Raw genomic sequence first — 14,294 nt, forward strand, 5'->3', positions numbered from 1 at the left:
TCCAAACACTATGAATGGGCAAACATGTGTTTCTATCTTTACAAACAAGGTGTGCATACTGTTTGGTGTTCTTTTTAATCATTCTGTATTTTCTCATGTGGCTAGGCAGTAGTCTCTAATTCTTAAAAAATCTATGCAAGGAGACATGTTTTCAATTATGCATTATGACCACTGAATACTTAACTCCTTCACTAATCTTATTAATATGAAATGTGCAGGGCACAAAACCTCTGTGGCAGATTGTGTTTTCTAAAGAGGATCATAGCAGTATATATCACATGCCACATGATCTTCTTACAGTATGATGTTGCTATTCTTCTATTGAGTAGTGAGGGTCTGTGTTCCCCTTGAATCCAATTAAAATCCTTGTAACTGCTTTATCTAATAGAATGTGATGGAAATATTGCTGCTGTATAAAAGGCAATATGTGTTCTACCTGGCTCTCTCTGTGTATCTCTTCACATTCCTGCCCGGTGAGTGCACATACACCCCCATTGGATGCATCTCTTTCTCTTTCTCTCTTCCATGCTTGCCTTTGGAACACAGCCACCATGTTTGTGAGGAAGCCCAGGCTACATAGAGAGGCCACAGACAAGAGTTTCACCTAATGGCCTCAACAAAGGTTTCAGCTGACAGCCAACATAAACAAATAGACGTGGGAATAAAGAAACCTTCAGATCAGAGCTATCCATTGAGTATTCTGCGATAATGGAAATATTCTATATCTGTGCTGTCCAATATGGTAGTCACTAACCACATGAGGTGTTGAGCAATCGTAATGTAGCTAGTGTGAATGAGGAATTGAATTTTAAATCTCATTTAATTTAAATAACACATGTGGTTATGGACAGTTTAACTTCAGATGGTGGCAGCTCTTAGCCTTTGAGTCTTCCAGTGGAAGCACAAGCCATCATGGTACATAAATAAGACAGCCCCACTGTGCCCTCTCTGAATTCCTAACTCTTATAAACTGTAAGATAATAAATGATTATTTTAAGCTACTAAGTTGGGGTGATTTGCCCAACAGCAATCAATGACTAATACTCTTCCTTTCTACTTTTTTTTTCTCTACAGTAAATAAATATGCACAAGTCTCTCATTTTCCACTCCACACCCCCTCAGCTTTGTCTCTTCTTTTCATAGCCAGGCTTCTTGACTGAGGTAGTCTATACTCATGGTCCTAACTCAAGGCATGTTCACTACTCAACACTCACTGGGGTCTGGACACAAATGAGGTCACAGTAAAGTATTTCAGGCTTATTTCTTCCACTTGGAAAATATAAGACTTCAGCACCCCACCCTGTTTCCATATTCTCCCCTACTTATTTCTGAGCAGAGTTTGTCCTGATAGAAAAAGACAGCCCCTCTTGGCTGATAAGTTGCCAACAAAACAAAACCCAAAACTCAACACTCTTTCTGGGCAGAGTAAGTAGAAAAAGGTCCTATTTGTTGAGGGCTGATACAGTCCTTTGCAAGAGTGGATGGCATGGTAAGCAGAATAGCAGCTGAGTTTAGCCTCAGGGCATGACCAGCACAACCTGTTACAACTCTACAAAGTAGTTTTGTTACTGGGATCCTGAGTTTTCTCACATGTGTCTATCAACAGTCCTCTCATGTATTGTCTTATGGGTGTCTGTGGTCCATAAAGCCTCTCAAATCAAAACACCAAACTCACTGCCACTGAGTTAACTCTGACTCATAGCAACCCTTACTGGGTTTGAACATCAAACTTTCAGTTAGCAGCCAAATGCCTTAACACTACACCAGCAGAGCTCCTTATAAAGCCTCTAGAGGGTGATATCTTATGAAACACCTTGAGTGTGGATACCTTTTTCAGTCCAGAGTGCCTCCAAAGCTGCAGAACCCCTGGGGCCCTAAAACAGCCTTCTTACTCCTCCCTGCACCACAGCTCTTCTGTGTTCCTAAATGAAAAGTGGAGAATGCTCTGTTTGCCACACAGTGCAGCACAAAGGTTATCATGAAAACAATTCTTTCAGCTGTTGTCTTTGTCTTCTCTCCACAGAGTTCAGAACCCATCGTGGTGTGTTACGGAGGCCAAGATACAATGCAGCTCTCCCCACGTACACACTTTCTTATCTCTAAACACACCTCTTAGAACCCAGGCACAAATCTCTCTCCTACAAACCATTTCTCCCTTCATGAAACTACACTGTCCACTAGTCCTCATTTGTCCTGTTGGAATCCAAAGGAATTTTATGATAAAACTAAAACTCCCAAATGCTATTTTTGCCCAAATTAGCCAGGCAACTGGGTGAGAGAAGTTTGGTTTAGGGTTTCCATTTCCCAGAACAGACTATGTCTATTATAAAAGTGAGGAAATATTTTTTTGATACCAGGTCCCTGGAAGTGGGATAAGTTACTTCTCTCTCCACTGGGAAAACAAGTTTATCCGAAAGGAGACAACATAAATGCCTGATTTTGTCCTAAAAGACCTGAAACATAAAAAGACCAATCATGTTATAGTCAAAGGTTAAACAAGAGTAACCCAAGCACAGCGAGATTTGACTATTTGCAGTTCATTTGTGGAACACAAAGGAGCTCTGATGGCACAGTGCCTAAGGCATTTGTCTGCTAACCAGAGGGATGGTTGTTCAAACCCACCAGCTGCTTCACAGAAGGAAAATGGGGCAATCTACTTCCATAAAGATGTTGACATCAACTTGATGCCAGTGGATTTTTTTTCTTTTTTTTTTTGTTGTTTTGAGTACATAGTTCACCATGCGGTACATTCTAGTCCATGTAAGAAAGGGACAATGTATAATCTGCGATTCTAATTTGTTTGAAAAATCCCAGAGTTATTATTACTAATTAGGTAGGTTATTTTTGAACATAAATTTTCCCAATAATAACACATACACTTCTTTTTTCCTCTAATCAGCTTTGGAACACTAAATTAATAAATGCATTTGGTTGGTACTCAGGAACTAAGGTTTCACATTTTCTTTTAGCATGAATAGACTTAGTAGTATTAAATAGACAAGAGTTTTGCAAGAGAAAAGGAAATACTATCTTTCCCAAAGTGAGATTCTTGGATATCACTCTCAAAATACTGTCTGAAAGAAAAAAGAATAACAGGAACGATTCAACTTCTTGCATATTTAATATATTTTTCCTTCCAGCACGTCTTTCTCAAAATCTCGTGAATCAGATCAATTTCCTTTTTACTTTGAATAAACATCCAATCTTAAAAAGATTGATGTTTATTAAAATTCAAGTTTAAGAAATATATTTATTATAATGCATATTTCGTGGATAACCTTATATTATGATAATCAACTTACACTTGACTATTATAAATCAAATATAACAACAACAAAACAACTGCCATCCAGTCAATTCTGACTCACAGTGACCCCCGCTGGGTTTCCGAGGTGGTAAATCTTTATGGAAGTAGATTGTCCAGTCTTCCTGCTGCGGAGTGGATGGTGGGTTTGAATAACCAACCATCTGGTTAGCAGTCAGATGACTAAGGCACTGTGCTACCACAGCTCCTTAAATCAAATATATATCTAGAATTTTCTAGGTCATCTGAAATACATACGGAATAATGGAAAGTTGTATTTAGAAGATTAATTTTGATGTTTTGAGACACTGTCCAATTACACAGCATAATAAATCTACAACTTGGATACAGATTTTTCTACGGAACAATACTAGAAGGAATTCCCTTTGTTGATTTCCATCTTGGAATATGTGGGTGTGGTTTATTTTCTTCTCTAACAAAAACAAAGATATGCCAGAAAATCTTTTACAGCTAAAATTCCTTGTCCTTATAAACAAATCCAAGGAGAGAAAAAAGCAGCTGATCATGTCTGGCTTAATCTGCTTATGCTAGTGCATATATTGGATTTTATCCAAGTTAACAAAAATAAAGCCATAGGGTAGATATATGCAGTAGTATATTTAAGCTACTGGCTCACACACTTCTTAATGGCTGAAAATATATAAAAAAATATGAAGGCAGAAGAAAAACAGTAAGCAGTCATGAAACACAATAAGTTTTTGTAATTTTTATTAGTTTAAAAGAAGCTAAAACCTAATAACAGTACTCTGCATATGATTCAGAACGAAACAAAGGCTGCTTATTTAGTTTACATTTGCTCCATTGAGGAAGTGAGGAAAAACATCCCTGTTGATACTCAGAGTTTATTTTCAGTTAAAAAAAAATCCCCATATATTAGAGAACATCTGAGAAAGCAGTGAAAAAGGACAAGAGAAAAAAATGTTACTCAGGAAAAGCTTTCTAAGGCTTGGTTTTCTCTAATGTCTTGGACTGTGTGAGCATCTCAAAAGGACATTAAAAAAAAAAAAAATTCAACCTCTGTGTTCACGTTCAGGACAAGACATAATAATAGTGTATTGTTCTTTGATGCAAATAAGAGGAAAAATTTATAGCTGCTTAGTTTTGAGCATTGAAAATACTTTGTATCGTGTGCCATGAAAAATACTTTTTAAATTCTGCTATTTGGTCACGTCTCATGTGAATAAAAAGATGCAGCTTAGAAAGCAGGGCCTTGCTGCCATTGTATTTTTTCTAATTAGAATTCAGAGTATTAAACACAGTTGAGTACATCCACGCATACATGACATACTGTCATCACAGACCGGAAGCGCAAAGCACCGGCACTGAGAGCAGGCTCCTAACATTAGCATTCATCGTACACTATGTTTCACAAACGTTTTGTCAAAAGCAGATCATAATGGCCTGTCAGAAATGTACAAACAGAAATTTACATCAAATTGTCCTTTTTCCCCATTTTTATTATGGTAATTTAATGATATTCTCAGTATATGGGCTCATATTTATTATGGGAATTTAATGATTTTCGCAGTATAAGGACCTAAGTGATGTGTAGGTTGTTAAGACTGTAAATATTTGAGTTACTAGGTGGGAGTATTTCTGGGAATAGTAAGAAAGCAAAATGACTGTATCAAAACAAATGAAGGTGTAGTTAGGAGTGTGAAGGGAGAGAGAACTCATGAGTCACAAGGTGGAGGGTTTGGTTGTGAACAAATCAAATAAAAGCCTTGCTTTCTTTTCCTTAAGAATGGTTGGTACACTTTATATGATAATCTCAAAAAGAAAGCTCTTTCATTAAAACTTTTTTTTCCCCCTACATATCCTGCTGAGTGAACATGGCTGGGGAGATAAACTTTACATGCTGGCTTCCCGAGTGCGGTCCTAAGAATGATGTTATCTGGAAATTCGATGGAGGGAATTTACTTCTTTAGACTCGATATTTTTCTTTACCTTGTTCACTGATCACGCATATGTGCTGAAACAATAGAGGATTTAAAGGCATCAGTCTTTTAACAAAATATGAAGCACAGAAAATGTGATGCAGTAATAACAGAATGTCACCCATAATTGGTGTTTGTTCACTGAAATACACATATCTATCTATGTTGTTGTTGTTGTTGTTTGCCGTCGAGTTGGCCCCGACTCATAGCGACCCCTCCTTGGGTTCCCGAGGCAGTATCACTACGGAAGTAGGATTGCCCAACCTTCCTTCCGAGGAGTGGCTGGTGGGTTTGAACCGCCAGCCTTCTGGTGAGCAGTCAAGTGCCTTAGGCACTATGCTACCAGAGCTCCCTTATCTATCTATATACATATGTAAACACATAAATACACATAATATATATATATGTGTATACATTTTATTCATGTATACATCTTATATATGGATAAAAATTCATATATATGAATATGTATTCATATATGTATTTTGTATATGAATAAAATCTAAAAAGATCCATTCAAATGCAAAACTGCAAAGACAAAAGGTTCTTTGCAGTTTTAGTTTTGAGCTTTATTCCAAATTTGGCTACCCAGATTCCTAAAAACTAATAATTCTGAGGAATCAGTATGTTTATGCCTGGTGGAGATGTAATGTCTCCTATTGATAAAGTGACAACCTGTCTGGTGAATGAAAAAATAGCAGTGGTAAGCATGAATTTTCATGGATCCTTTTTGGGTAGCAAGAAATGTGTCAGGAATTTTGGTGGCAAGCAACAGAAATGAAGTTAGGTTACTACAAGCAAAGGAGGGGGATTTATTCGAAGAATACTGGGGTAGTTCACAGAATCAAAAGAAGAGGTGATGATGAAGCAACTGGAAGGCAAGAACAAGGGCAGCTGCAGAGTTCTCAGCCAACAATAGCTATAGACCATCTCTCTGCAGCAGTGCTATTATAGTAGCTGAAGTCCAACAACCCTTGGTCTTTGTGACTTTGGATTTGAATTTCTAATTCTCAGGACAGAAAGACTGATTGGTCCACTTCGAGTAAGGTCAGTGTTAGTCAGGTGGCACAGCTCAGACATTGAGGGGTCATGCCCATGTATTGAAACCACACAGGAATTATGAGCTGCATGCCACTGTAATTGACACCTGCTAGACTTTCTACATAGGGTCACTATGAGTCAAAACTGACTAGACAGAACAGAACAACAACAACAACAACAGACTTCAAGCACTGATACAAAACAGCTTGATAGTACACAAACTATTATTATGAAAGGGTGAGCATAATCAAGGATTAAGGAAAAAAGTCAGTATCATGTCATTGTTTTGTTTTTAGCTTCCTTATTTCATTAGCACAAAATAGAGATAATCATAGTTTGCTTCCATCATTCTACTACCTACTTTACAGGGTAGCGATGAGAATTAATTGAGATTATGGATGCAAAGTGCCCTGCATATTCTTGACACACAGAAGACAATAAATGACAGGAGTCATTATTATATTAAGTTGTTAAACTGACAATTTACTGTTGAGTTCTTGTGAAAAGGGAGTTAGAGATTTGCATGCAAGACTTACATTCAGATCTCGGAAGTATTCATTGTAATCTAAGGCATAACCCACCACAAATAAGTTTGGAATCTCAAATCCAGCATCTTAGCAGAGAGAAAGGAGAAAAAAAAAAAAGAAAAACAGAATTTAGATAACTTAAGTACAAAGCCACTATATGCTATGTTGACACTCAAATGAAGACATTTCATTGAGGTAGAAGTGAGAAAAGTGATCAGTAATGGACAGGACCAGCCCACTAGGGATCTGAGTAGAATAACTACTCAGGGACACAAGACAAACAAGTAAACATATAATAAGGAATTACTGAATTCCTAGTATACAGGGCTTTGGAAGCCCAGTGGATAACCAGAAGTAAGTATGAGTTAGTCATGTAGCCCCATTGTTCCAAAGCAAGCAGTATCTATGATACAATGACAAAAGAAACACGTTGAAAATCATAAAGTGCAGCTCAAACAAAAGATATTATAATAGTGCAATACGTGAAGGGGTACAGGCGGTAGCAACAAGGAAGCAATCTTCCCACCGTACTCCATGTCATCTGTTGGTTAAGGGTCTGGGAAGCAAAACCTAGGAGACAAGATTAAAGGAAATGGGATTGTTCAACCTCAGGAAGAGAATGCTAAGGGTTATTTTAGAACGGGCCTTTGAGTCCACAAAAATGCAGAGGATATTAATTAGTGCTTTATCTTTATGGAGGGCAGAATGAGAGGAAATGGATTTAAATGGTACTTAGGTGAAGTAGAGGAAAAATTTATTAAAAGGGAGATGGTTTTTATTGGAAAAGATCTTTAAGGAACAGACAAATAACTCTTCCTGAGAGTTCTTGAAACATAGAATGTGCCAATGGTCCAATGATTTTTCAAACTTTTTTCAGTTGTTTGGGCTCTTTTAAGTTTGTTCGTTCTGGGGATATACATTTATGAAACTACTTTGGTGTAGGCAGTGGACAAAGCCCCAGAAATCCAGAGAGAAAACAGAAAACAGGTTCTGAGCTAGCTAAAAGAATATTAGCAAATAGCAGATAACCCTAGTTGTAATCATTATTTTACAATAAGTCGTGCAATTCCTACAAGCATGGCAACTCAGACTGGGAAAATTAGACACAGCCAGTTCCAAAGGCCAACCCTTTAGAGATGTCATGGAGTAAAAGAAGGACAATGGTCAGTAGGACAGAAGAACAGTAGGGAACCAGAGTGACTTATCTCTAGCTGGCAATTGGTACAGTTCCTACTCTTATATTTGCAATTGCAGATATTACTTGCAGGTGTGGTGTGAAAGTAAGGGCAGTGACTGGAGCCAGACCGCCTTCTTTCAATGCTTGTCCTACACTTAGCAGGGCGAGCATTTTAACCTTGCTGTGTTCAATTTTCTCATTTGTGAAATGAGTATAACCATCATGCCTATAGGAGAGGGCTGTTGTTAGGGTTAAATAAGGAGAATCTCTGTTTAGCTCTTAGAACAATGCCAGGCACATCATTGCCTTTTACTAGTTCTAGAGGCTATTATTTTATTAATGGATTATTAACAGTGATGCAAGGCATTTGTAATTAGTCAGATAGGTTCACAACAAATGCTTTTCAACTTTAGTTAAAATCTTATCTATATAGTAAATATCTTACATTATTTACTCAGCTGATTTCTGTTTCATAATCTCATCCAACCTTAACTACATCCAGATTATATTGCCCAAACCAGTAACCAACAGGAACATATTATTGGGTCTACTTGGCCAGAACTGAATTTTCTAGAGTCAGTCTATCCAGTAGAGGACTGAAACGAGTCACTGGCTAAACGTCCACTAGTACACTATCATATGGTGCTTCTCTTGCTCCAATGTTTGTTCAGCTTGCTGATGAGAACTGTAGCCAAATTATGTCAGTGGCTTTAGAGTGAATGTAAGTTATAAAAATCAAGCTGAAGTCTGCCTATGCAAGTGAAAAAAAAAAAAAAATCACTTCTAGTGTTGGAATAATAAATAACCAGGCTGCTTGTTTATCTTTTCTGGCTTTGAAACTATTCATGCTATGGGGAGGAGGTAGGAAAGAGCCCTAGATGAGGAAAGTTCTCCAAAACACATGCCTGAAGTCAAGTGTGAAGTATTAAGTGTGAAGATAGCATGGAGAGATATTTGCTCTGCTTAATTCTCTGTGTGACTGAACTTTTGTTGGGAGGTGGTGAGTAATGTTAGGAGTTTCCCCTTCTGGGTGCTAACAGTGAGGATTGTTGAAGGTCACCATTGTGCATTGTCTGGTAAATAGTTCCTGAGGATGGAATGAGAACCCCCACAAACCTTCCCCTGCCACTGTGTCTGATTGGTGAGAATAGAGGCAGAGCAGGCACCTGGCCTGCATAAGTCCAGCAGGGCCACGCTTCCTCTGCCCCAAAAGGGGACTTATTAGCTGAGTCCTTTGGAGTTAAGGTGCTATGGAAAACTTGAAAATATGCAATGCACAGGGCAGAGCTACTGAAAAATATGCAAATCAGAAATTTCTAAACCCTTATTTTAGAGGATTCTCTCCTTCCTAGCCAGGCAGGGGACAGACTCCACGATACATCTGTGGGACTCTCAGCCCTACATAGCTTCCACTCCACAGAGGATGCCGTCAAATCAGAAACCAAAGATTCTTAAACACAGAACAAAATAACACCACCAAAAAATAAACAAAAAACAAAAAACACTTACAGTCAGGTTTAAAGCCATCACTTCTAGATGTTCTCTTCACCAACAAACTACCATAAAAAATAAATAAAATCTCTGTGAATGTAAAATATAATTAAGTATCATTAAAATCTGCATTTTCTCCCTAGAGCACAAGGATGGGGGCATCATCATCAACGGCCTCTTTAATGTGTGCTCTTGCTACTGTGACACAGAAGAAAGATTCTGGATGAAAGGGAGGAAGCAGGTGTTTGCAATGGGGCTCACCAAGCTGCTCCTGGAAATAGCTAATGGGGGCAGAGTCAAGAGGGGATCATAGAACTCAGGAAAGTGTTTCCTCTTCCCTTTCCTCTCTCCCAGACTAGCAGTTAAATGAACTATTTCTGCAGTTGGTCAAATCTAACACCCCTGGGCAAAGGGTCACTGGTTGGGACTAGACTATACTCTTTTTGAGGTGGTTCAGTGGTAGAATTCTCTGCTTCCGTGAGGGAAACCCAGGTTCAATTTAAGCCAATACAATGCATATGCAGCCACCACCATCTATCAGTGGAGGCTTGTGTCTTGCTGGGATACCGAACAGGTTTCAGCAGAGCTTCTAGACTAAGATAGACTAGGAAGAAAGAGCTAGCAATCTACCTCTGAAAAACAAACCAGTGAAAACCCCATAGATCACAATGATCTGATCTGCAACTTATCACGGGGATGGCGCCGGACCAGGCAGAGTTTCATTTGGCCGTGCATGGGGTGACCATGAGTAGGGGGCTGACTCGACTTGACTAACAACAACCACTACCACTCTCTTTGGAAACAGCATCCTGCAGTGGCATCTGGGACTGTTTGGAAACAGAAATAATGATGATGTGAATGCCCTACTCACCTGGCTACCTTAACCATGTTGGGTTTGTATTTCTCAATGCTGCTGAGTAGAGCTTTCATGGTCCTTCCGGTTCCAACAACATCCTTTGCATAGAATACAGACAAATTCAATGCAACACATTTGGTCAACATTAATGGATTTTTCATCCAGAGACATGATTACGTTTCTTATTAATAAGCATCATAATTAGATATGTCAGCAAATTGGAGCCAACAAAGGAGGCAAAATTGCTTATTTATTTATTTATTTTTGAGGCAGGTGTTTCTTTCTGGAAGCTGGGTTTTGGAGAATATATTGGTGAGTATTTTCTCCCTGAATCCTTCAGCGGTGCTAAATGAAGGGCTAAATTCTGCCTTTGCAGAGCATGTGGGACTCCTCATTGATTACATTCGGACTTGTGCATGCACATTCAAGGACTAAATTTGGCCCTAAGGTTATGCAACACAATACAAGAGGCATGAATTTTCATGGATGTTGGATGTACATCTGAATGCACTGAATGGATAAACACCTCCCCCTGAGTCTCCCCACTCAATGGGGAAGTCTGTGGCTGGGAAGTGAGATGTGTCTGGATGGCAGCTGGTGACAGCACGTGAGTTCTGAGGGTGCGTGGCTGCTGAGAGCACAGGCCCATCTCTGCTGATGAGCTGCTGCACAATTAAAGCAGAATGGGCAGCCGAAATTTATTGTCTTCAGTACAGAAATCAGCTGTCGGGAGCTGATTATCCAAACAACAGGTCTGAATTTAGCCAGGGTTGAGCAGTTTGTTTGGCTAAAGGGTCTACTTTGTGGGTTATGTTGACCCAGAAGAGCTGCAGATACACATGGCACATAGGCAATTGTGTAACAAAAGCTGAAACAGCTTCCCTGAATTTTTGCTACCTGATAAGATGGGAGTGCTCCTGAATGCAATGTAGCCATTTGCTGTATTGGCCCTCTGCTGACAAAGGGTCCGCTCCTCTTTTCTTTCCTTTGTTATTGGTTTTGAAACGGAAAAAACAAATGAAGTTAAATGATAGCATTCCCTTGGATTGCCAGTTTTTAACTGATTGTATTTATTATTTTGATGCTGAAGGTAGAATTGCTCAAAGTCCTTTGAGGTCATTAGCAAGAACAATGGATTAAGGGTAAAGAGTTCTAATTTTGATTTTACTTTTCAGTAAATTCTGGTTCTATAGGTTTCCTCTTCTGTAAAACGTTTGACCCACAAAGAAGTATCAAAACCAATCTAGACATGTATGAAATTGGATATGAAAAACGATAGAGTACCATATGGCTATTATTGCAGTGCTTTTATTCTAAGTTATTGGAGTTCAGTGATTCTACTTGGTTCTTATTAATCTGGAGTACCGTGCCAAACTCACTGCCATCAAGTCAATTCCAACTTAAAGTGACCACTGTGCCAAACCCACTGTCATCGAGTCAATTCTTACTCAAAGGGACCACTGTGCCAAACCCACTGCGACTGTGTCAATCCCAACTCAAAGCGACCCAGTAGGACAGAGTAGAACTGCCCCTATAGAGTTTCCAACACTGTAAATCTTTATGGAAGCAGACTGCTTCATCTTTCTCCCACAGAGTATCTGGTGGGTTCAAACCTCTGAACTTTTGGTTAGCAGCCAAATGCTTTAACCACTGTGCCACCAGAGCTCCTTGGAGTGTTATGCATACAGTGGGAATTCAGTAAGTCCTTGACAAATCTGATAACAAGTTCTATAATTTAAAACTCACCTTTAGATTCTTTCAACTTCCAAATATGGATAAGGAAAAGCCAGCTTACCTCAACAATAAGGACATTCTGAAATAAATAAAACCCATTTATATTTAGAATACAATGAAAATCTGGTTTACAATACAGACTCCCATTTTGTTTACAGTTAGAATTTCCCATGTGCTTAGCTGGTCCTTACCCATCCATCTAATCTAAATGTTTAATAGTAATCTAGGTATTCTAGATTCATTTTAACAGTCCCTCTGGAGTTACTTGGTACTGCAATATTGGTACCTCTGCTCAAGTTTGGAGCCCTACGGGTGCAATGGTTAAGTTCTTGGCTGCTAACCAAAAGGTTGGTGGCTTGGAACTCACCAGCAGGTCTGTGGAAGAAAAGACCCAGTGATGTGCTCCCATAAAGATTTTACTCTAGGAAACCCTATGGGGCAGTGCTACTCTGCCTTATAGGGTCATCGTGAGTCAACGGCAAACAACAACATATTCAGGTTAGGAGTGGACTCTTCTTAGACCCTGTTCCCTGCCTGAAGTGCTATCTATAACCTCATCCCGCCTCAGTAATTCTGGGGCATGCTGCCATTTGAGCAGCATAATTCTTAATTATGTAATTTGGGCTGCAAAGATTACAAAAGATTTACTAGGAAAATCAGCCAACAGAAGCTGCATCACTAATGAAGACAATACTTTGTAGATGGATCATACACTCAGGCATGAGAGCCCTATTCCTGAGCAGACATCAAATCATTGGGGTCTCAGTACTTGCCTTCTGATTTTCAGCTCTGAGGAAGGGGTGAACTAAAGAAGGAACTCTGAGATGCCTGGTTTATATTTTTAGTGTGATGATTTAATCCTCTTGCTACATACACTGAAGGCATTGCTCTACTTCTCCCCTCAGAACACTGGAATTGGTTTTAATTGCTTGATTGATACCTACCTCCCCCACTAGACCATAAGCTACATGACGGTGGGGATTATATTTGTCTTGCTTACTACTATATCCCCAGGCCCTAGCATTAACCAGTTACCATTGAGTCAATTCCAATTCACAGTGACCCCATGTGTGTCAGAGCAGAGCTGTGTTCAGTAGGGTTTTCAATGGCTGATGTTTTTGGAAGTCAAGTGCCAGACCTTTCTTTCAAAGTACCTCTGGGAGGACTTGAATCTCTCTCCTTTGGGTTAGCAGCCAAGTGCATTAACCATTTGCACCAATCAGACCCTAGCATAAAAGCCTGCATATAGATGCTCAATAATTATTTGAATGAATGAACACCAGATTAAGCTTATTAATGAGTTAAAACAAGCCAATTAATTGGATTACTAGTTACATGTCAATGTTGTCCCATCAAATTAAAATATGAATGCGTTAATATGCCATTCCAAATAACTCCATGATAAGAAAATTCCCTCAATGCAATGGTGTCTTTCTTTAGATGATCTTTCATTTATCCCTATAGTTCATATAATACTTAAATACATCAGATTAAACTTTAAACATTAGATATCTTTTCTATGTCTAATGCAAAAGAGATTTAATTATCAAAAATATTAATCACCTAATCAAACAACCAGAAACACTGTTAACGTTGCATCGTAGTATTTTATGTATCAAATGCATTCTTAAATAGAAATATCTGGAAGTGTTTTTCTCTCAGGTATAGTATCTTTAGTCCATTAGAATCCATTAAAAAGCTTAACATATATACACCTATATTCATTGCAGCACAATTCACTATAGCAAAGAGATGGAAACAACCTAAATGCCCATCAACGGATGAAAGGATAACCAAATTATGGTGCATTCACACAATGAAATGCTACATTAAAGAACAATGAAGGATACACAAATCATCTCACAACAAAGATGAGCCTGGAGGACATTATGCTGAGTGAAATAAGTAAATCGCAGAAAGACAAATACTGTATGATCCCATTACTGTAAAAGAAGGGTTTGCTTAAGAAAGGGAACTTACTTTATAGGTTACCAGGGTGGGAAGGAAGGGGAGGGATTAATTTCGGGCTAGTTGGAGCCCACATGCTGACATGGGTAAGGGAAGGAATGTATAGAAAAAGTCTATGACCACCATGATAACATTAGGAAAAGGGAGGACACTGAATTGTGCACATAGGAGATAGACGACAGATGCTAATATCAACCAGTGTACCCACAATACTGCATTACCATTACACCAAACACCG

At 38.8% G+C, this 14,294-nt stretch overlaps 1 protein-coding gene across 1 annotated transcript in view; it reads right to left on the minus strand.

Moving 5' to 3' along the window:
* Nucleotides 1–5,249: 5,249 nt before the first annotated feature.
* The window catches only part of PRTFDC1 (phosphoribosyl transferase domain containing 1), a 150,890-nt gene continuing 141,845 nt past the window's right edge, over nucleotides 5,250–14,294 (minus strand). Inside the window, exons 6-10 of the mRNA XM_007936374.2 lie at nucleotides 12,150–12,167; nucleotides 10,370–10,452; nucleotides 9,517–9,563; nucleotides 6,840–6,916; nucleotides 5,250–5,297 (exon numbers count right to left, since the gene is read on the minus strand). Coding sequence (XP_007934565.2) covers nucleotides 5,250–5,297; nucleotides 6,840–6,916; nucleotides 9,517–9,563; nucleotides 10,370–10,452; nucleotides 12,150–12,167 — 273 coding nt within the window. The remainder of the gene's footprint in view (nucleotides 5,298–6,839; nucleotides 6,917–9,516; nucleotides 9,564–10,369; nucleotides 10,453–12,149; nucleotides 12,168–14,294) is intronic.

This window comes from Orycteropus afer, unplaced genomic scaffold (assembly GCF_000298275.1).
Source record: "Orycteropus afer afer isolate SDZICR_OR568_19922 unplaced genomic scaffold, OryAfe1.0 scaffold00035, whole genome shotgun sequence".
NCBI classification, from domain to species: Eukaryota; Metazoa; Chordata; class Mammalia; order Tubulidentata; family Orycteropodidae; genus Orycteropus; species Orycteropus afer.